The sequence below is a fragment of the Watersipora subatra genome, chromosome 9 (genome assembly GCF_963576615.1).
Source record: "Watersipora subatra chromosome 9, tzWatSuba1.1, whole genome shotgun sequence".
Classification (NCBI taxonomy): Eukaryota; Metazoa; Bryozoa; class Gymnolaemata; order Cheilostomatida; family Watersiporidae; genus Watersipora; species Watersipora subatra.
The window spans coordinates 46,663,165-46,686,102 of NC_088716.1; the positions used below are offsets into that span (position 1 = coordinate 46,663,165).

General features: G+C 34.2%; 1 protein-coding gene and 1 long non-coding RNA gene across 5 annotated transcripts in view; both read right to left on the minus strand.

The window, feature by feature from the left end:
• Positions 1 to 10,801, minus strand: part of LOC137403978 (FMRFamide peptide receptor frpr-18-like) — a 35,780-nt gene extending 24,979 nt beyond the window's left edge. For 2 of the 3 annotated variants that reach the window (XM_068090125.1, XM_068090127.1), the window contains exons 1-2: positions 5,567 to 5,601; positions 4,387 to 4,537 (exon numbers count right to left, since the gene is read on the minus strand). In XM_068090125.1, the coding sequence (XP_067946226.1) occupies positions 4,387 to 4,439 (53 nt within the window). In that variant the 5' untranslated portion in view covers positions 4,440 to 4,537; positions 5,567 to 5,601. Of the gene's footprint in view, positions 1 to 4,386; positions 4,538 to 5,566; positions 5,602 to 10,658 lie in introns of those variants that run through there. The other variant, XM_068090126.1, reaches the window with a different exon arrangement.
• A 4,865-nt stretch (positions 10,802 to 15,666) lies between these two features.
• Positions 15,667 to 22,685, minus strand: LOC137404423 (uncharacterized). Of its 2 annotated transcripts, XR_010979683.1 has the most exons (4): positions 22,577 to 22,685; positions 17,544 to 17,696; positions 16,465 to 16,628; positions 15,667 to 16,037 (listed from the first exon to the last, which is right to left on the minus strand). It is a non-coding gene; the product is annotated as an uncharacterized lncRNA (long non-coding RNA). The 2 variants fall into 2 exon arrangements; XR_010979682.1 differs by lacking the exon at positions 22,577 to 22,685 and having other exon boundaries at positions 17,544 to 18,883.
• Positions 22,686 to 22,938: the final 253 nt, after the last annotated feature.

A 22,938-nucleotide genomic window follows, 5' to 3' on the forward strand; every position in this document is an offset into this window, starting at 1 on the left:
AAAAACTGAAGTCGTACTACTTGAACTTCATATTAGTCTGGATATAGCAATGTACAATGAACCTGAAAGTGAAACATTTTTAATCGAGCTGTACTTCTGCAGATAAGTCTCGTTGAAGTAAACAATCAAGTTCCAGAAAATACATTGTAATCTGCACCAATCTGGACATTTTCAACTCCCTCAAGTCTAGATAAGTTGCAAGGCGCAAACGATGAAACAGATGAATGTTAGAAACCGACCAAGAGAATAGAAACAGTGGTTGTGACAAAACAATTACATTTAACGATTTGGTGTATGCTACAGTTTTAGGACTGAAAGTCAGTTCATCCAGACAACGTGAACACTTTGTTGAAGTTAGATCAGCCTTTTGGCCACAACCTATACCACTCGAGTTGTATGATGTACAAACACAAAGTGAGTTATCACACCCAATAAGGTGGCTTCACAGAAATTCAAATGTTACAGAAAATTAGAATACGGCATAAAAACTGCTCTACAAAGAGGTGCATACTAACAAATATAATAATGGTTTTACGTCTAATCCATTAAAAACATTATGTAATTTGAAATAGTCTATGTATTAATTGATATAACTAATAAAACTAATGAAACATCAGGGTCAAGCAAGAAGTCAGAACACAAGCAAACAATGTGCAATGAGCTGAATAGTTGCTGTCAATCGGTTTAGGGCAAACCGGTTACAATACGACCATTGCAGGTTTCACCAGCATTGCAGAGAAACCGCAAAAGTAGAATCAGTTTGGAATACTTTCTACTCAAAAATAAATGAAGTCTCCAAGACCTGTATACAAAAGGCAGCAAAGTCAACTAAGCTTCAGCCAAATTTCTATCTCATGAGTAAAAGGTTATAGATGTTAGGAGCTAACTTATAATACTAGATATTCAAATGAACACAGCACTTCGTAGTCTGAGAGCTTCAGGAAGAGCTAAGTTTTTGTTTAACACCTAGCGAATATTTTGAGTGTACCTACAGTCTCTTCGATAAAAACTGGCGGTGAAATGTTGGATAGACGGTAGGAAACGCCGAGTGTTTGAAAGGTAGGTCAAAAATGTTGCTCGCGAAATTTTTTTTCACCTAATAATAAATATAGTCAAGAAATGTTGTAGGCACTCAAAATCAAGATGCAAAATAATCAAACCTGGTATAGAACCAAAAGCGGTAAAGCTAGATTTGTAAATCAGCTGTTATCACTTTGTGATATCTTTGAATCTAATCTACCCTATTTCATTTCACTCTTTCTCATTTTGTTAATATTTTGCGAGGTCTAAAAGTTGCTGATGATTAAACAAATTTAAAAGAAACTTCAATAAAATGTGATATAATCATATAATAATAGCTTTAAAAAGAATAATCATATAGGGTGACTTTTCACAAGTGGTGCAACACATCAAAAGGCAGGTATTAAACTAGAACAAACATAACATCATATGTTGTTCTCACCTCCCTGAGCATAGTAACTAAAGCATGCGTGGTAATACTCTGAAACGCTTGAAGATACCTTACACAAAACTGGTAGATTTTATCATAAAGTATCAGTATTTTTCTATATTCTGTGATTTTTTTTATGTTTGGGTTGATCTGACTGCCAGGATGTTTCTAGATTAAAATCAACAAAACTTGATCATGATTAAACCACTCAGATCAATTGAAAGTGTGATTATGACATCTATAATTGCAAAGAGACTGACAGAATAGAGACACATAACCTTCAACTTGAACGCAATAGCCATTATCAACTATAGCGATGATAACAACTACTGACGTAATTTTACACGTATTTTTCTTCTGAGTGGTTTAATTGCGATCAAGTTTTATCGATTTTGATCTAGAAACATCTTGGAAATCAGATCACCTCAAACATCAAAAACAATCACAAATGATAGAAAAATACCGATACTTTTTGATAAAATCTTCAAAACATTTGTGTAAGTTGGTCTTTAACTAAGCCTCCACGCACAGATGTTGAAGCTTGAGTGCTTTATACTAAAATAAATATGGCCTTCCAAACTTTTTACTATTAAAACTACAACTACCTAATTCTACCGAGTATGAAGGAATCAAATGTTTATTGGTTTACATGATGTAGGAAGTCAACAAGTCTTAAAAAATTATGAAACTTTCAAGTAATCAGTGACCATTACTTCCTTGCATAAATTAAATCGAATTACTCGCTGCGTATGGCAGTGATAAAGCAAATGAAATAAAGTCCAACTCCAAAACGTACTGATTTTGGATAATAATAAGTTAGTACCAGACCTTCAGTGGTAACATTGAGGCATGCATAGCAATCTATAAAACCTCTTCAATCTATACTATGGCAACTTGTCTATTTATCAATAATATGAAGATGTTGAACAATCATTAAACAAGCATAATAATTGAGGGAACGAGAGCGTAGACATACAGTGAGAATGTCTAAAGCAGTTTGTTACAAATAACTACTCACGCTGTTAGTATATAACAAACAAATAAGTAAAAGTATTGCCAAGGGATGAGATCTCATACTTCCTCTAAAAGTTTATTTAAATTTACTTTATTACATATTCAGAGAAAAATTTCAAAATAATTTTTATTTTGAATAAAATGCAAAATTATTTCAAAATATCAGGGTGCACTGCACTTGATACAAGAACAACAGTTACGAATAATATTGTTGATTTTATTATAAATTTATACCAATTCTTGAAAAGCTCCACTATTGAAAAGATGAGACGGCGCAACAGCCAGGTGAGCGGAAATTTAATTACATAACCTTTAGACAGCAACTACAGTTTTCAAGAAAAATATTTTAGCGTATACGTAATTGTTTACCAATTGAAAGAAGCATGCAATCGCAGATGACAAACAGGTGAAGCCAATTCAACAATAAAACAGTAAAAGGAAGTAATGCAGCACTACAATCCCAACTTTAATTCCACAATAAAACTTTTATATTATTATCGCATACCATATTTGTGGAGAATCTACTACCTGTTTACTATTGTGCTGCTATCTGACACTGATAGCGAGAGTTCATCTTGTTTCAAAGCAAGGCTTTCACAATAACAAGGAAAGTTCAAATTCTTATTCTGTACTAAAACCTAGGCCACTACAAAATAAATATTGCTCATCAATATTAATTCTGGTATCTGCGCTATCTTACAAAACTAGCGTGTACTTCACGTAAACCAATAATAACAGCTCTTGCAGAGTTGCAACAGGTAGTTACGGTATGTTAATTGTAGAGCTAATGTTCACAGGTATCATCAGAGAAGGGCAATGACTTCTGCAAAGAGTGCACAGGAGAGTTTATATTCTGCAGTGGTCTAATAGAGACAATGAAAGACAGGAAAGAGATGCTCGGTAATTAACAAAGAGACAGTCTCCCAGCGCATTTGTTTAGCAACTATACAATTAAGTGCTTGTAATCACGACTGCTAAAAGATCTCATTGAGGAACACTTGAAATCGATAACTATATTCACCATTTTCTAATCAGTATACCTAGCACTACCATCAATAGGGTACCGCACTGGACACCTCAAATGACGCATTTGAACATTCAAAGCTACTTGAAGCTATTCTGAAACAGGAAATCTATTCGAAGTAACATTATGGAACACTTTACCATGAGATAAACCTGAATCTAGCCCAACATTGACATAGTCAGAATGCAAGAGCTTGCAAAATAAAATGAGAAATGTCACAATTGCTGTAACCATATTTGGCGTCAGCAAACATGAATTATGTCATGAAAGAACCAAATTGAAAGACCAGAAATAATCTCTAGTATCGGATATAAGAATGACACCTCGGCCAGCTGCAGTTAATACGCATAAGCGATTATTTGTAGTCTGCTAACAATGGCTATATAATAGCCAATGAAGGTCGAGAATAGTGACAAATACTAGTTTACAATCCTTCGTTTTTTCGTAACGTCATTTTATCGTTGTCAGCCATCTTTATAGACAATTTTATCGTTAAAAACACGAAGCTTTTGCAATGAATTTTTGAAAATGATGCTTTCGTTTGCAATTTTTTATTATAGTATCAAAACAACACCAAAAAGTACTAGTAAATAAAAGAAAAACGATCATTCTCTACAAATATGGTGGCTTTTTCGTGAACGAGCGCATATGCAAACGACTTCATGACGTCAAAAAACGATGGATAAATCAGTCTATGACAGTATTCTGCAGTTCTACTAATATTATCAGTAACGTTTCACTCAATTTGAAGTTAGAAGTTCGATAGGAAGTCGTATAAGAGCTGATAGGTACAAAACAAATAAATATGGATCGCATTTATATTTTAACAACTCAAAACAATGTCTAGTGAAATATGTATTATCGGTAATTAATAATTGTTACAAATGAGCAAACTCACCATTCGACATCAGCGGTGGTTATATTCTGCTGGTTAAATGTATCATTAGACATAACAGTGAAGAAGGAAGGCGCCGTGCAATAAGGTATAATGTATCACCATGCATCACCAGCCTCTTCCTAATTAATCCTCAGACAAACTGTCAAGCCTCCTGGACAATCAACAACTACATGTATTATACGATCAATTTTTAATCAAGAAATGACAGCTAAACTAGCAAACAACCACTTGTGACTCTAAACTACCATTATAGCACGCATTGGCCTCAAAGCTATCATGGTAGAACATAATATTTTAATTAGTAATTATATAAGAATTAGTTCGGTGGGGTGATGATCTCTTTGTCAATAGCTCATCATTAGTTTTTGGTCAGTGAACTTCAGATTTGCAACATTATAACATGTATCAGTTTAAGAACTAACTGCATAGCTGCCAATATAACACGCAAAATATTATGACAGTAGGTTACGACCAATAATAGCAACACCAAACTTGAAACCAGCTAATTATAACACTAATCAAGTAAACTAGCACGGCATTTAGCGATGTAAAAAGTCAGTAGGACTTGTAGCAATCATCTAAGGGGCTATTGACAAAAACAAATGCTGTTAAAAGTCTTTCAAGGCTGATTTGAAGTTACGTCAGAAAACCAAGCGGAAGATGTCAAATTGACTCACTTTTAAATAACTATGACAGGGTTAGGCTGCATTTAAAGAAAATTTGTGCTGGTGTTTCAACATGACAAGACGATTTTTATAGAAAACAATAGTATGCGACCAAAGGCAGACGTTACTAAATACCAAAAAACGATTTCATTTTGATTTAAAAAACTTGAAAAGATGTAACATTCTTGACAGTAAATGCAAGTATTGAATTGTCATGGCTGATACATTCCAAACAATAAATGCAAAAATGTAAAAATTGTGAATGTGTAGAAATGTGTAAACATTTTCATGGCAGCACGGGTTTAAGTAGACTAAAAATGATGCAGAAATCTTATATTCAAAAAGCTCCACTTCGAAATTTTCAATTTCCTGTTAATATAAGTGACATAAGTAACATTTACCATTTAATGCTTCACAGAATGTTTATCCGATATTAAATCACATAACAAATAAGCCAAACCCATTGGAAAATCTTAGAATGTATCCAACTAGATAACTAAGAACGCATAGATTACCTTGCGTTTGTATGTGATCTGAGAAACACTGCTAGGTCCATGGAAAGGCTGAGTACCTGAATATACGACTATCTGTAGTAGTACGCGGCTATATTACATAAATTAATTCGATCGACATAAACCAATGAAAAAGTAATGCGAGCTTTGAATGCGTAGATAGTTATATTCTATTTACAGATGTATGATTGCATTACCTCCTACGGTGCTAGTAAACGCTTGACTAATCTTCCTATTTGAAAGGTTGAACAATAGGAAATCACAACTCCCATGACATGACATCAATTGTCCTATGAATTAACTGTGAGCATCCTATTCTAACTTGTCAGTCATGTCAAAAGTTGAAGTGACATCGCACAATTGATCCATAGCTACTCATATCAAAAAGACATATGTCCAATATAAATTTTTGGCAATGACCGTAGCTAGCTACAACCTAAAAGCTCAAATCTTCAAAGATATGTAGAGCGTTTGAATGACAGCTAGTAAAGACAACAACACATTTGGTGACAGAAATACCGCACCCATGCATGGTGTTATGAACACTTATTTACAACTCGGTGAGTGCCCAGCAAGGCATTGAAATAGACTCATGCGATACCGACAATTCACAATGCTCTAACAAAGAGTGCTTCTAACAAAGAACATGCACGTTGAATGGATCAAACCAATTTTAGACAATCCAAAATAACTACTGGTATAAATATCTAGCGGTAACAGCCAGTCTGATCAAATTTTTGTTGATAACATCCTAATAATATATGAAACCACAAACGATCAACCATCAGAAATAAATCTCTTTAGTCAGAAGTCCGCAGCATTCTTCTACTTGTACACAGAAACTGATTATCAAGGAGAGATCTTTAACAGTGGATATTACCTTAAAGATTGACTTGCAACAAAATTCACATTACAGTTATTTGGTATCAAAATATTCACCATGTCTTACTCTGCTGTGTTGTAGGTGCCAAATACGTGGAAATGTGATTACAAGCTCTTAAAAGCTCAAAAACGAAAAGCCGCCGTAGATTGGAATCTCTTTATTTATCTGACGTTTTCATTACAGTTTGGTTATTGTCTTGTCACGTGATGTTCTCATGTGTATTGAAAGACCAATAAAAAGCTCACTATAAAACGTATCGTAGCACTAGTTTATGACAAACACTTCGGGTTTTACCGAAGTCCCCGTATTAAATATAGATGCTCGCTACTTTACAGTTTTGTTTGGGCATTATTCAATCGTCAAGTCATAATTTGATCACGTGACCCAATACTTCGCAAATAATTTTTGCAGAACCTTTCGATTATCACAGGTAACCAACAGGCTCGTCATGATTATCAGACGATGATATGTACTCTTTCGAGCTAAGGTTAAAAGGTTTAATGATTTTTTACGGTAGGTTATAGGATATTAGTGCTAAAAGTGACAGCATTACAATGACGATAAAACAGACGCGTAAGAACAATAAACATGGTTTTATTGAATGCATAAAGTATATTTGTGAAAATATTTTGACGAATGAGGTTGCATGAATGTGTAAACAGAAACCATCCTGTAACAACTACGTCCCATTTGAGCTGTTTTTGAAAGCGAATCCAAACTACAGCGGTCTCGTGTGGCTGCGATTAACTGTTTGTTTTTTAGCTTTTAAGAGCTTGTAATCACATTTCTACATATTTTGCACCTACAACACAACAGAATAAAACATGGTGAATCTTATGATACCAAATAACTGTAATGTGAATTTTGTTGCAAGTCAACCTTTAAATTCAAATTGGTCCATCAAAAGCTGTGGAACAATGCAATAAACATGATTGCTCAATTATATTTGCATATGTCAAAAAACAGAAAATAAAAATCTGACAACTGTATTTCCACAATGTAGCATATTATGGAATTCAAAATGTCACTGCCTGTCATAAGTACCATTTTCTCCAATGTTGAATTACTCTTTCACAAACCTAATTCAGTCATACATTCAGTTAATTGGTCATTCCCTAAAAAAAAGTTAGCCCAGTACATGTGAAGCAACCAAAGACAATCTTTCTTCACTACTTAAACCAGCACCTACTATTCCTCTTCAGTATCTCTAAAACATATCTAGAACGCATTTGCAACTAAACGGAGATAACATGGGATACTGTAGCACAGTATCGCTTACAAAAAAAGTTAAGGCTTGGAGTGACATGTCAACAAGATATATCATGGGCTAGCTACATCTATAGGAGTACATGCCATGGTTATGACCATAGATATAATAAACTCTATTATATCTATGGTTTGTTATATCTATGGTTTATTATATCTATGGTTTAATATATCTATGGTGTATTATATCTATGGTTTATTATATCTATGTTTTATTATATCTATGGTTTATTATATCTTTGGTTTATTACATATATGGTTTATTACATATATGGTTTATTATATCTATGGTTTATTAAATCTATGGTTTATTATACTTATGTTTTATTATATCTATGGTTTATTATATCTATGGTTTATTATATCTTTGGTTTATTACATATATGGTTTATTACATATATGGTTTATTATATCTATGGTTTATTATATCTATGGTTTATTATACTTATGTTTTATTATATCTATGGTTTATTATATCTATGGTTTATTATATCTATGGTTTATTATATCTATGGTTTAATATATCTATGGTTTATTATATCTAAGTTTTATTATGTCTATGGTTTATTATATCTATGGTTTATTATATCTATAGTTTAATATATCTATGATTTATTATATCTATGGTTTATTATATCTATATGGTTTATTATGTCTATAGTTTAATATATCTATGGTTTATTATATCTATGGTTTATTATATCTATGGTTTATTATGTCTATAGTTTAATATATCTATGGTTTATTATATCTATGGTTTATTATATCTATGGTTATAGCAGTACTAGAGATGATAAATCTATGAAATCCTGAGTGTGTAGCCACGAAGTCAAACGGGGCTATCCTTGTAGGTAAATAACTAGTAATATTAAAGGAAACAAGTACTGGTGTAGTAAACTGGTCTTTAAAATAAATACTTGAAAATATGGAATTGATTTCCTACAGTCGGAGGATTTCCCAATTCTCAAAATTCTCAAATTCTGGTATTGAAGTTGTCCGAAATGCAAAGACAACTTTGTTTTGCAAGATGAATTATTTTAGCACCAAATTAGAAGTAATTAACTGAAAAAAATCAGGGTATACAACATGAGAAACTGTAAAAAGGGCAATTCCACTGGTTCACACGAGTAGCAAGTCACAGACGATAATTTGCATCAACCGCTGAGTCGGGATTGACAATACGTTTTTTTTTTCTTAGTTCTATTTAAAAACCAATACGATGACATTCTCGATATAACTTCTCGGCAAATCCAATTTATTCCCATACTCGCGAAATTTCCGCATATTACAACAAATAAACAAGCAAAGAGTGTAAAGTGCACTATTATACTTCTTATCTCCGAGTAGTTAACAAGGCTAGAAAAACTGCACAAAGCATAATCAAGATATTCATGTAGGTATTAGTTTAGTCACTAAATTAATCTGTTGTATCAGGTATGTGAGGCAAAGAATAACCTGATCCATAAATATGTGAGTTGACAGTGAGAGAGTCAAAAAGATCAGGTGCCAGTTGAAGAGATCTATACGTTCTCAGTATACAACTTCTCTACAGGTCCCAGTGTGAGTAATCCTCAGCGGGAAGAAGGAACTTATATAGATACGAATAAGTGCAATGCACACCAGAGCTTGGAGCGCTTGCTCATAGTAAAACATGTATGACTCAAATCTAGTCCATATAACTAGTAATAAGCTATTCAGATCGTCAATGTCGAGTTAATACGCTTTAGACTGATTTTTGTATGTAAATACAAGGTCACATAGCTTCACTAGGTTCGTCATTCTTATTTAGACTAAGCGGCTATGAACCCTCCCAAATTGATGCCGAGTCAATCAGTGAAAATTATGTCCAAGAATCATTAAAATATTTAAAAGAAAATACTTGAACCATTTGGGTGACATGCAGGTTTATGCTGAGATTCTATTTTTCGTTCCAACATTCAGTACTCCTCTGAACTACACACAAATTTATATATTTTGATATCAAAGTGATTGGGATTTCAAATGTTTCATGCTGAGTTTGACAACGAACATTATGTTGATTACGATTCTAATGAAAGAATATTAAATTTATAACTAGAAAAATGAAACTTCAACGAGTTATTTAATTCTTTAACACTACACTCAAATTTCTTTAAAAAATTTGCCGTTTGGTCAGAGTTTAATATAAAATTTATGTCAAAGTCTGAATAAGTATCCCAAACGAATATGGTTTTTAAAGGTTTTATCAAAAAATTAAACAGGTAAAATATTTCAAACACAATAGCTGCTCAAAATGATGAATTTTTGTCAAAATTAGGTGTACAGCATTATTAATAACTTAACACGTTGCGCTTTCAGCTGAATAAAACAAGCTATTAGTAAGAGGAATCCTTTAGCTGTATGTAAATCGCTCGGTGGAAAGCTCCAATATGAGTTGCCCATTGACAGTACATGTAACAGTAGCTGCTGTTCATATGAACATTCACACAATATTATAGCGTGGGTCTAACACAGGGCAACCTAAATATTTTTTTAAATTCTATTGCAGTAGTGTATAACACATTTACCGTGGTTTATAATTTTGGAGCTTGGCTCTAAACATATGCTAGTGCAAAGAACGTATAGCATGAAGATATTAGAGATATATATATATAGCATGAGTATATCACAGCGCGTGATATGTAAAAAAAATGGTTAACGACAATGATAAAAAATGTAGGCCAAATTTACCAAACACTACTTTTCGCTATTGTATGTTTCTCTGCATTAAAATGACTATATCCGGATTTATAGCATTTCTCTCGTAGGATCAGCGAATGGTTAATATTTTTAGCTATATAGCTCAAAGTTGAAAAATCAACAACAATACATGATAGTGAACTCAAGTCTGAATAAGTTTCTGAAGGTTTAACTGTGTAGTTGTGAACCCGCATATCCTAATAATAACCTGCATATCCTAATAATTACCTGCATATCCTAATAATAATCTGCATTTCCTAATAATCTTGATTGGTTTGTTTAGGAGTCTCAGAAAGTCTCCAGCAAATATGATCTAGATTTTGGTCAGCAAAGCCATAATATACAGAGTTCATATAAGTCATCACTATAAAATCATAAGTCGTGAAAGTGTCAAAAAATTCGAGTATGACCCGTGTGTCTGGTACATGTCACAAGCTCAGCAACAGAGAAAACCTTCAAAAAATGATAATCATATCTAATCCTGACATCCGATAACACTGATGACACGTATTCAGAGATGTGAGCTGATAAAACATTTCGGTGACATCCAGGAGAAGGATATAAAATTGAGAGTTGCTTTATTTATTACCTAGCACAACTGGATACGAGCAAGGCGGATAATTGAAAAGCATCCAGGACTTACTATTTCAGCGAAATCGTTCCTCACAGCCCGTTCATCTTGGCAGCTAGAACACACATTAATGTTTATTGCTACATGTACTTGCTTCAGTTTGATTATTTGTATGTGATGAATGAATGGTAACAAGTAACCATTAGGAGAACCTGACAGCTGTTGCCCAACTTTAAACACATCATCCATTTATAATAGTAAAAATGGAAAAAATATTGTTGTTTCTTTGATGCACGAGTTCATCAAACTACCCGATTTTTCATGAAAAACAGATTGTAATGGCAATAATTTTATTTTTTAACACTTTCTAACGCATTAACATAAATATATCAGCTGTTGTGTGACATTCTTAGAATAAAAAAATTGACATTTCAAAATACTTTGGAGATCAATATTCACAGCCGTCTTCTTTCAAATGCAATATTTTTAGCCACAAACAATAAAGGTTGTTAGGAGCCGCTGACAAAGATTTCCATTTGTTTTTACGAATCAATGGACCTCGTCCCAACTAATCTTTACTAGAAATAAGAGCTATTGTTAGAGATTGAGACAAAATATTGCCATAAACGCGCAAGTACGCAATTCATAAAGTTGATATTTCTTGTTGTGAAAACTGTTATCATTCATTCTATGAAGAATTGTCATTAGTTATGGCTTTTTGCGTTCTGATCTAGTTAATAAAGTGAACCACAACAAAAAATTCCAGCCTACCCTCTCACAAAAAGCGGGCAGTTTTTCTGCTGCATGTAGCGAAAAGAACTTTAGGCTTTCTAGCCTTCATCAGGCCAATAACAATGTTTGGCAACTGAAATTGGAAAAAAGCAGTAAGTTCACCTCAAGCAAAAACGTCGGCCATAAAATTTGTAGTACTATTTGTGCCATTTTGCATTTGTATGTCTGAACCACTATACCCACATGTTTAGAAGATAGCCAGCTAGAGTAACTGGTTGCCAAAGCTATAAACTAGCATGTGCGATGGTCTAAGTGAAGCAATCTTGAAGACGAGATACATAGATCCTTTCATGGAACACGAGCAAGCATGCCAAATAGCGAATCTTTGCCTCAATACCTAATTTAGAGAATCTTACATGTCATGAGGTCTATAAAAATCAATTTTTAAGAAACTGCGTAAATGGCAGGGAGCTATTTTCATAATAAACGTCAAGCAATGTACATCGATAGTTTTAGCTTGTTTTGCATCACAGTAAACTAAAGCTATTGTTTTATTATTTCTTTCAGTAGCTTGAAACTCATGCTTTGGGTGATGATTATAAAAAATAGAAGCGAGATTGTGCTTATATCTATGCTTATAATCATTAAGTGTAATGTAAGTAATTAAGTAAGTGTAATTACGTGTCATGATCTCTCACACAATCATGATTTTCAAGCATGCTAGCAGTAGCCACTAGTATTTTTACAAGCGCTTTAGGCATGCATATTTTAACTGATGTAGTAAGCATGTGCACAATTATTTCATTGTATGGCAAGTAGGCCATACTATGGTTATAGTAAGTGGATAGCACGCCTATTTGCAGAACTGGGTTCTTCGAGTTCAATTTCAGTACAAAGCAGTTTTTTCGTTCCTAAAACTCTATTGCTATAACTGGACACACAAACAACAAACAAACACTCAAATTTATATTTATAGATATATATATATATATACAATGTAGTTGTTTCATGGTAGGAAGTCAACTTTAGCGATGGGAGTTATCTCCCTTGCCTACTCTAAGCTGCACTGATGAGGCATAAATAGCCAAAACGGCACTGTGTACAACATGAGTGTATTTATATATATATATGAGAAAATTTTACATATGCTCCCACACAAAAATCAATATATAAAAAGCCTTTCGGTGTCAACACTATTTATAAAATAGTATCCAATAATTGTTAAGACAAGGTTTTTGTGGCACTTGAAAACAGGAATTATTTTTATAGAGGAAACAACTCCTAGCATAGTGGTAGACCACGTTGCTAAAAAAATGTTTACTTTTGACTAGAAAGTCTTCTGCAGCAGCCTTTGTTTTTTGTTTCTTCTTAACAAGTTAATATTCACATCAGTAGTACGTACCTCTAACACATAAGGTTTATCTGCAATACCACACCGTTATATTTCCCATGCCGTTCTCTGTTACATCATTCACTACCTTACGATTGAATCTCTAGCAACTGTATAACAGCTAATGACCAGACTATAAATATGGTTAAAAAACAAATCTGTTTAGCCTACAGGTTGGCGAAGCGTCGTCAATGCTTTATTTCGAAATGAACATGATAGTGACTATAAAGCTGATGCATCTGTGGTTGGCTGAAAATGTTGATTTTAGCAATCTCAATTCCATTTTACTCATTAACAGTGCAACCTAATAAATCTAAAATTGGCTTTCAAATGACAGCTTCAAACAAGTGACTATTTATAGTTGGACAAAGACATCCTCACTTGTGATAGATTTATGAAAGCTGTGTGTGTAAAATGGAACTGCTAATGAAACATTTTAAACAACTCTGTTGATAATAAAATACGTTAAAACTATTTTTATATTAAATTTGGGGCATGAACCTAAAATATTTTTATACTTATCTGTTTATATTGTTAAGTTGCAGTGTCTTTTTTGTGAGCAAAACAACAATACACATAGCTGCACGAACATCATTGCCATTACAAATTATTGATGATGCATCTTGGATAATAAACATGCTAATAATATTACAATAATAGTACTGGAAATTCAGCAAGGCTGTCACAGCCTTAAAAATGAACGTACACAAAATCTTGGCAGATTTTATTAGAAATTATCGGCATTTCTCTATTATTTGTGATTAGTTTTGATGCTTGAGGTGATCGGATAACCAGGTTGCTTCAAGGCTAAAATCGACAAAACTTGATTGCGGTTAAAATGTTCAAAAGAAAAATATGTTCAAAATGACATCACTAGCTATTATTGTTGCGATAGTTAATATTGGCTATTGCGTTCAAGTTGAAGTGTTACGCATCTCTATTTCATCGGCCTCTCATACTCAACTATAGAAGTCATCATCGCACTTTCGCTTGATCTGAGTGTTTTAATCATGACGAAGTTTTGTCGATTTTAATCTTGAAACATCCTGACAGTTTGATCTTCTCAAACATCAAAAACAATTGCAAATGATAGAAAAATACTGATACTTACTGATAAAACCAACTAAAATTTTGTCTATGTACATCTTTAACATAACTGAGGCCCGATTCTGTCATTTCCACCCATCATTGGTAGCATCTATATGAGTAGCCATGGCAAATATCTTAACTACGCAAAGGCAACGCATTTTGTCAGTAAGTGAAGCCAGACCTTCGTGAGGTAACCAGATGCCTGTGTGCTCATTATACGTACCTGCAACCAACAGGACCCATGCTTCAGACACATACAGTAGGGTGAATTTCTTAAAACCTTTCTTAAAATATTGAGCCTTTTATTGGCCTTTAATTTTATGTGATAACATCATGTGTCAAAGCAATAACCAAAATACGTCGTCCAAATAAAGAGATTACGGCTGCAACTGTTCGTTTTTAAGCTTATATGAGCTTGTAATTACATTTCCACATATTTTGCACCTACAACACACTAGAGTAAGACATGGTGAACTTTTTGATACCAAATAACTGTAATGTGAATTTTGTTTCAAGTCAACCTTTAAGCCATTACAGAAAAAGGTATTAGCTATCTTTAATAAAAGCGCTCTGGTTCATAAAAACTAATACAATATTACATATCTTGATGCTTTGACATTAACACAAATGCAAAGAAAAACAATGCAGTTTGTCTTGGCCAACATATTTTAGTTTGTGGTAGAGTAACCCACAGTCACTCAAATGCATTGTCCTTAAAACTTGGCTATTGGCTATGGAAAGTACTTATCACAGGTAGAGGGCATGTTCTATATTAGTATGATAGTTTAATACTGCCAAGCAGTCTAAAACAGCTGTCATCAGATCCCTTAAACATACTCTAGAGAGATAGCCTAGAGAGATACGAGCAACAAAATATTAAAACAATAGCTATTGTGGCGCAGGGTGGGTGATAAACATACGATTAGTCCAAAAACTTGAGGCTATCCTCTACATGCGGGTGTCAGTGATGAGACCGACACAGTAATAACTCTATTGATGAACCTCGAATGACTAATAGATTATGCTTAGCATACACTGTTAGTCGTAAGGCAAGTGTTTGGTTATCACAGCTCAAAAACATTGAAAGATTTAGAAATATCTCTGTCCATGTCTTTTACTGATACACTAAAAGCATATTCGCTTATCTGCTGCCAACTGAGCCTTCCCGAATCAGCTATGGTGTACATTTGTGTAAAATAATCAAGGTAAAAGCTATTGTGGAAAATTGTGGAAACTAAGGGACTGGAATTTGATCACCCCACATGTATTCCAATTGTGTGCTTCCTTATAGAACACACAAGTTCTCTAAATCTGCCGTTACTTGAACTATATAATGACGCATGCTGATATAATAGACAAGTCATAAATATCAATATCATAACACCGCTGCAAACAATCAATTGTTGAAACATCCAGGTAAGCATATTTTATCAACATCACTCACTGTATATGTATACATTTACACTATTTATTACCCAACAAAGAGATGAATATATTATTAACAGACACCAATGACCTGCCATAAATATTGAACAATACACACTACATCAAGCAAATGCAGTGAGTTTTTAATACTTAACCACATGACTAGATATGCCTATCGTACGGATCAAAAACTAATAATGGACACAGAAACCAAACAGTTTTCCTATGCGCCGGGCCTACTTCCTGTCTTCTGTCCATGCAAACAGGCTGTATTGCACTTCTTCAGGTGCTTCTTTCCACAGTAATGAGCATAAGCAGCGGAGATGGAAGTCAAAGGTACATTGCAAATGCCACAGAGATCATCATGAAATTGCTCTTGCATCCAATAAGGCCAGGGAATCTAGAAAACCCAACTTGACTTCAAACAATAGGATTGACAGTAAATAGGATGCTAAATCATTGACTACCTAGTTTCTTAGGCTGAACTATATCGACCAGGCAGTTGGGTTTTGTTATAAGAAAAGTGAGACATAGTCTTGAGATGCTGCTCTGCAATGACAAAATAAAACAACCAAATGCCATTTACTATAGAAGTGTTGTAAGTAGCACACTCATGTTTCTATTATTATGTAGGGCTGAACAGGCTACTGAGGTACTGTCTGAGGAACTAAGAACTTTTCTGAGCAAAGAAACGTTCGTGTCCCCTTTTGAGATTGATGCCAGTGCATCATGCGACACAGTACTACTACTACTATAAGACAGTTTTAGTTTGTTCAATAAAGGCATGAAGGATACATAAAACAGGAATTTGTAGTTAGGAAACTAACATCCGCTTCCTGCGCCACCTTCTCTGCATCTCCATTCGTTGGTTTATCCTCAGCATCAGTCATATCTGTTGTTGGTGTTGTAGCTTCAGTTTCACGTTTGAGCAGATATGTGGCTAGGACTTGTCAATACAGTAATCGGGAGCTGGAAGACCTAGGAGCCTAAGCTAACAACACAATAAACAAGGTAAACAAACGCCTTGATGAAACTCTCGTATATTTGTGAACAACTTCCACGACAGATTGTTGTTATGCTGAGCCAAAAGAAAACACAACAGTAAGTTGAGGAGACTGGGAATAACTAGGGTTACACTTGATATACACCAATGTTAGCCGAGTAGACAACTCCAACTTAAACTCTAATCAGCACAGTTTTGCTTTAAAAGGCAGAAACAGCTACACAGCCTCTAATGCATGCATGAATAAGGTAGCAATGTTTGGCACAAAAAAACTCCATATCAATATGAATTGGTCTATATGCTCTGGCTCATATACACGCACGCACGCACGCACACACACGAACACACACAAGGACTCAAAAGATTAGTAAGATTTTTAATTATTATTGTCATTAATATTATTATTATTATTGTTAAAGCTCATTTCATATGAACAACAAATTTATGTTTTAGTATTTATCATCAAGTGAAACATGTTCACTTAGCCTAGAGAGTTAGGTAAACAATAAAAAGCACTCAATTTGATTCTTTCAGCACTAAAAACAATTCTGAACTCCAGCAGTAGTTTTGAGGATACTACCTCTGTGACATAATCCAAACATCGACCAGCTATTATGCTAGAAGTAAACGTTGAAACTTGGGAATTCAATGACAAGCCCAAGCTATCGCTGCTCAAGCATGTACAATAATTACATAAACAAATAAATTATACACATGTAGCATAATGTAGCGGCAAAATGAAGGCTACGCTTAATGTACCAGCGTTGCGTTACATCAAATGCGAATATCATGAAATTACACGATGCCACTCATGACCAAATTAACTTGTTACGGCGATAGAAAAAAGTGTTCTTACGCCTGCATTTCAGGCACCATTAGGTGCATAGACAATGTCTAGCCAACCTTTTAGTGATGATTTTTGCCAAAGAAATGAGACTTGGCATAAAATGGGTGACTGAAGTTGACTGTACAAATATTACATGACTCCATGCCAACATATGGAAGCAGGTCTTCTGTGATGGCAACCTTCAATTGTTCTGGTTTAGACCAAGTTCTCTGCAAACCAACATAAGTATTTCATATCAGGGAAAATTCAATTAAGCCATTACATATCCACAATTGCAATAGCCATTACATATCCACAACTGCAATTGATGTAATTACGGAGACAAAATTCATTTTATTGAGGCAATACGGTCTAGCAGCAAATGTGAAAATACAAAGGCATAGACATTGCAGGGGTTGCTACCTTCTGGGTGGGTTCATCCTCAGACGAGGCCATACTTTGCTTCCTAAAAGCTAATTTATTGTACTGATTATTCTGCTCCCATTTGTGGTAAGCAGCTGAATGGTAGCCTTGGTCCCTGTAATAGGCTATGCGATGCTCATGAAAGTGATAATCTGAAAAACTCTATAGGGGTTTAATTGACCCTTATGAAAACCTTGGATGACCTTAAATCAAAAGTCGATGCTCATGGTCTCGTAAAAGTGGGTGATTCGATGTAAGTGGGAGGTAATCAGATGCAATGAGGCGGTCTCCTCTCAGATTATACGAGGGTGATGTTTAGATGATAGTGGAGATTCTCCGGCAGTTAGTGACGAATCCCTTACTGGCAAATAAAAACGCTCTGAGTACTTATTCTCCATGTGTTTTGAAAGTCGTTTTGGTGGAGGAAGAGTATTCTCAGTGTCAGCCATCAGAGACGACTTTCTGCAACTGCTACTTTATATCAACCAATGGTACTAACATGGCAGCCTTAAAAAGGATATTACAATAATGCTCAATTTAGTGATACAAAGATTAGATACTTTGCTTGTAGGTGGGTGCATTTAAAAAAGTGCTTTTAGCTGCTCAGTACTTGAACCAATTTACCCCGCATTGTTTCCTTAAATTTCTTACATCATTAATTGAGTTAGCGAAGACAAATATATCCACTATATAATAACAGCGTAAGTAGCGCTATTCTCAATGGTGAAATTGAAATTGTATTACAATTTAGTATTCAATTGCTTGTTTTTCACGAAAATCAGCAATAGTAATTGATCAATTTGGTACACATCAGTATAATGGTATGCATTCTTGTCAAGATGCACTGCGGTTAGCATTGGCTCTTACCTCTGAATTTTAAGCCAAAAATTATAGAATTAAGTTAATCATCGCTATTTATTTCCATTACCTCGGTTTAGAAGTAAATTGCACTTGAAGGCCTTTTTCAAAGCAACCATATTTGCAAAAACCTGGCAAATGCATGACAGCAAAATCAGCAATCAGTTATACGCATACAAAGGTAACATAATTACATAAACATTGCTTAGATGGCAATTCCCATATTACGTAATTACATTGCACCCTCAGGATACGATAACCCTGATAAACAATTTTTCACCTTACAAAGAGGAACATGATAATTTCTTCACCTCACCGTACGAAGCTTATGTCACCATACGAATTCAACAAAATTATCGCTTGAGTTCGAATTTGGCAGTCGGCGTGCTAATTACGTACGCCAAAATAACAAAGACGCCAAAATGCTGTTTGCCGACAACATTTTTACAACGCCTGAAAGAGACACAATGACCAATTTCTCTCATTTCAGCAATTTTTGTCAGTAAAACGGTAATATTTTCCCTTTAAAACCAATGGAAGTTGGAGGTGTGATACCTTCTAACAGTAAGTCAGTAGTCAGACAACTACCCTTAATTTGCTAACAAAGATCCATTTCATTACGAAAGCAGCATCATTCAGGCTTTTTCGCCGAGCTATGTTTATGTTAAAGTTATGTTAAAGGTTTTGATGAGATCGGCTGAAATTATATTAAAAATGAAGCTAGAAACTAATAAGTGTTAAAATTTTAATAATAAAAAGTTGAAATTCAGTAAAATAATTAAAAATACGTACTAAAACTTAGCTTTAAGTGTGTTTAGAGTAAGGTGAACTTAATTAAAGTGAATTAAAAGTTTATGTTATATGTACGACTGTCTTGAAGGTAAGAACTCTCTATGATACGTACTGCACATAACACATTGCAACGTTACATCTTAATGCAGATCGTAATCAATAAATACACTAAATATACTAAAGTTAATGTAGGTAACTATAGTTACTAAGGTTAACATACTATTTTGTTATAATTTTTAAAATGTACAGCACTCGTATAAAATTTTGATGATTTTTTCAAGGGTACAGTGGCAATATGATTGCAGAAACGTCATGATTACATGATTACCTTGGGTCATGATTACAAAAACCATGGTTAAGTCGGGATTGTAAGATTTGGAGTTATCTACATTAGCAGAAGGAAAAATTTCTCAGTTATTTTGCAAAAAAATTTTGATTCTAGCTTAATTACAGCAGATTTTATGGTCAATAAACTGAATGCGCGTTTACCATTAGTGCGAAAACATAGTTCCGAGAAAACTGGTGTTAAAGTTTGAGAAACGAAAACCAATGCACAATTTTGTTTACTTTTGAAAACGTCATAGCAACCAATATCAAGAAGTTGTGATATTCATATATATTTCTCTGTTTATATCCAAAAAAATATGCTGAATTTAAAAATCTAAACAGATTTTAGCTGGTTGTCATAGAAATAGCTGTATATTTATAAGAAAATGTATTACTTAATTTTGCAGATATTAAAAACGGCTTGGCAGTACCGCAATATCGCGCACAGCCAAATCATTAACAAAATCTTTAAAAAAATAACAACAATAACATATTGCAAACCATCGGTCACTATATACTTCGATCTTGGAAGATCGAATAATTATTCTTATAATTAAATCTGATAATAATCCTATAAAATCAAATAATTATTCTTGTGATTAAACATCGTTATAATCTTATAAAATTTGTTGGAAAAATATCATCGTCATTTCCTTCACTTTCACTGCTTTTGCCATCAATTGGAATACCAAAGTACTCGTTATAAGTTTCCAAATGTCAGAGTTATCTTTAAAATCGGCAAAAAAGAAACTATTATATTTATCGGACGCCATTTTTCAGTACTTCCTGTTTAGCTTGGCAACGGTTTTAAGGTTTTTTTTCCAAGGGTTAAAGACTTCTATTGGCTAAACTGACTTCAGAATCAGAAAGATCACTTTTTGATTGGTCCAGATGCACTTGTTACAAAAATCATTACCAATATTATAAATTTAGTTGGTGCAACTTCAAAGTCGGATAACTCAACTTCGTGATTTGCGACTTAACCATGGTTTCTGTGACTGCGACACAATTACTATGGTTTCTATACCCCTCCATAAAAATTTTTCATCATACGAGCAGTTATGTAATGTTCAATGAAAATCAAATTTGGATGTACACGTAAAACTAACAGACTCAAGGGTGACTGGCTCTAGTCAATAATCGGAATTCCACTTTATAAATGACTAATTCGTGTATCACTTATCTGTACAATACTCCCACAATTGTGATATAATGGGAGAGAAATCCATTTTAGAATAGTTTTAGGGCGTTAAAACACTATTCCAAAATAATTTTTAAAAAGTCAGCCATTTTCCATAAGGTTTTACGATAGGCGACTGATATAAAATTTCAAATGCTAACATTTTTTGATGCCCGCTCAAGGATTTGATCCGATGAGTTCATAAGGTTAAAGATTTTTAAAATCTTTTATGTAAACCAGAATTTTTCTACTGCAAATCTCTACAGTCAAATGAGAGTCATGACAGTTCATAGGCAAAGTCTCAGCAGTTGAGATAGTGAAGGAGAAGCCAGTTAATGATGGAGAAAAATGTTCCTTGGACAGAGGAGAAACGGGTTGAATCATTGTATCTGTTCTCTTTTATAAATGTCTTTGTTTGTCTGTGAGAAAGTGTTTAGGCGCTCAGGTTCTGTTCTTTATGTTGCAGAATGTTAGCATTTGAGAGGACTGTCCTAAGTACATCTTGAGGGTGTACTGGCTGGAAATGACTAACTCCAGTTACGTTGGTCAAGTCTGGTAGAGGTTTCTTTTAGCGATTTTTGGCAGGCCAGTTATACCACTTTTCTCATAGATTACTTCTACTAAAAGTTTTGTAATCCGCTTGCGGATGGATAAATGATGACTTTTTCCCTGATGGTCCTGATTTATCAAGCGTTTTGACTTTTGTAATATTGCAAACAACTGCAGTGACTTAGGCATTGTATTCTTCTGGCATTTGTGTTTGCTAATACCTACTTCCATACATTCAAACAACAGTATAAAAATTTAGAAAAATATAGTTCAAAACTCGAGACTTTTCTTCAACGTCTAAAAACTTAAAATGTATGCAGAGCCTGCAGCTACTCACATGATTGATTGATGCAAAATGCTTTTAGAGTTGAAATTTTTGATATATAACATATTGGCTTCAAAAACTTCTGAGTAATTAATGTGTAATAAATAATATGCTAGCAGTGAGTCTGCAGTGTTAATATCTAATTGAAAAACTGCTTATAGATTGTTCATTCAAAATTGCTTGTCCACCATAAACTAACAGCCATACCTGCCAACTTTCACGCATTGGGCGTGAGACTCACGCAATTGCCCTACGCCTCACGCATCTCACGCCCGTGTCACGCAATTGCCCATTTTACCCAAGCAACCATGCTTTTTGCCCCAATCTTAAAGTAGTAATAATATACTTACTACCAATAAACAACTATGTATAAACATATTTGTGGCATTCTCATCTATCAATAACCTCCACGACATGTGGTTTCTATATGGAGTTATATCATCTTTCGCTGTAGTGTTTTTATATACTATGAGCCACTATGAAAATTTACCCCACTTATCAAATCCTCGCGCTTTCATTGCCCCCAAAATAGACTCGCACTCCTTCCCCCACTCCACGGTTGGCATGTCTGCTAACAGCGGTGCAAAAGGTGAGAAATATGCACAATTTTTTTCGCTATAAATCGATTCCAGCAAATCAACATAGATATTGCTAACCGCACAGGCTTGATGACTTATTCAAGATGTGCTAATAATGCTGAATAATGGGCATGGCTTAAATAAGCGAGCATGTTCAACTGCAGAGGTTGCACGAGGTTGCACACACGAATCGCTTGGGAAAAATCCGTCGGTAACTTGGCTCGCCAAATATTTTCGCCTAAATTCGCTAATTGCTTAAATTGAAGAAGACATCTTGACTTTTGTCAAACGGTTTAATTTTTGTCACTTGTTGCAAGTGTTAGCTATGTGTCATGTATACTACTGATTTAATTATAACTTTATAAGCAAAAAATTAATATCTAGTAATCAATTAGTGTAAGACACAGTATGCCCTATGATAAAATGATCTATAAGTTAGA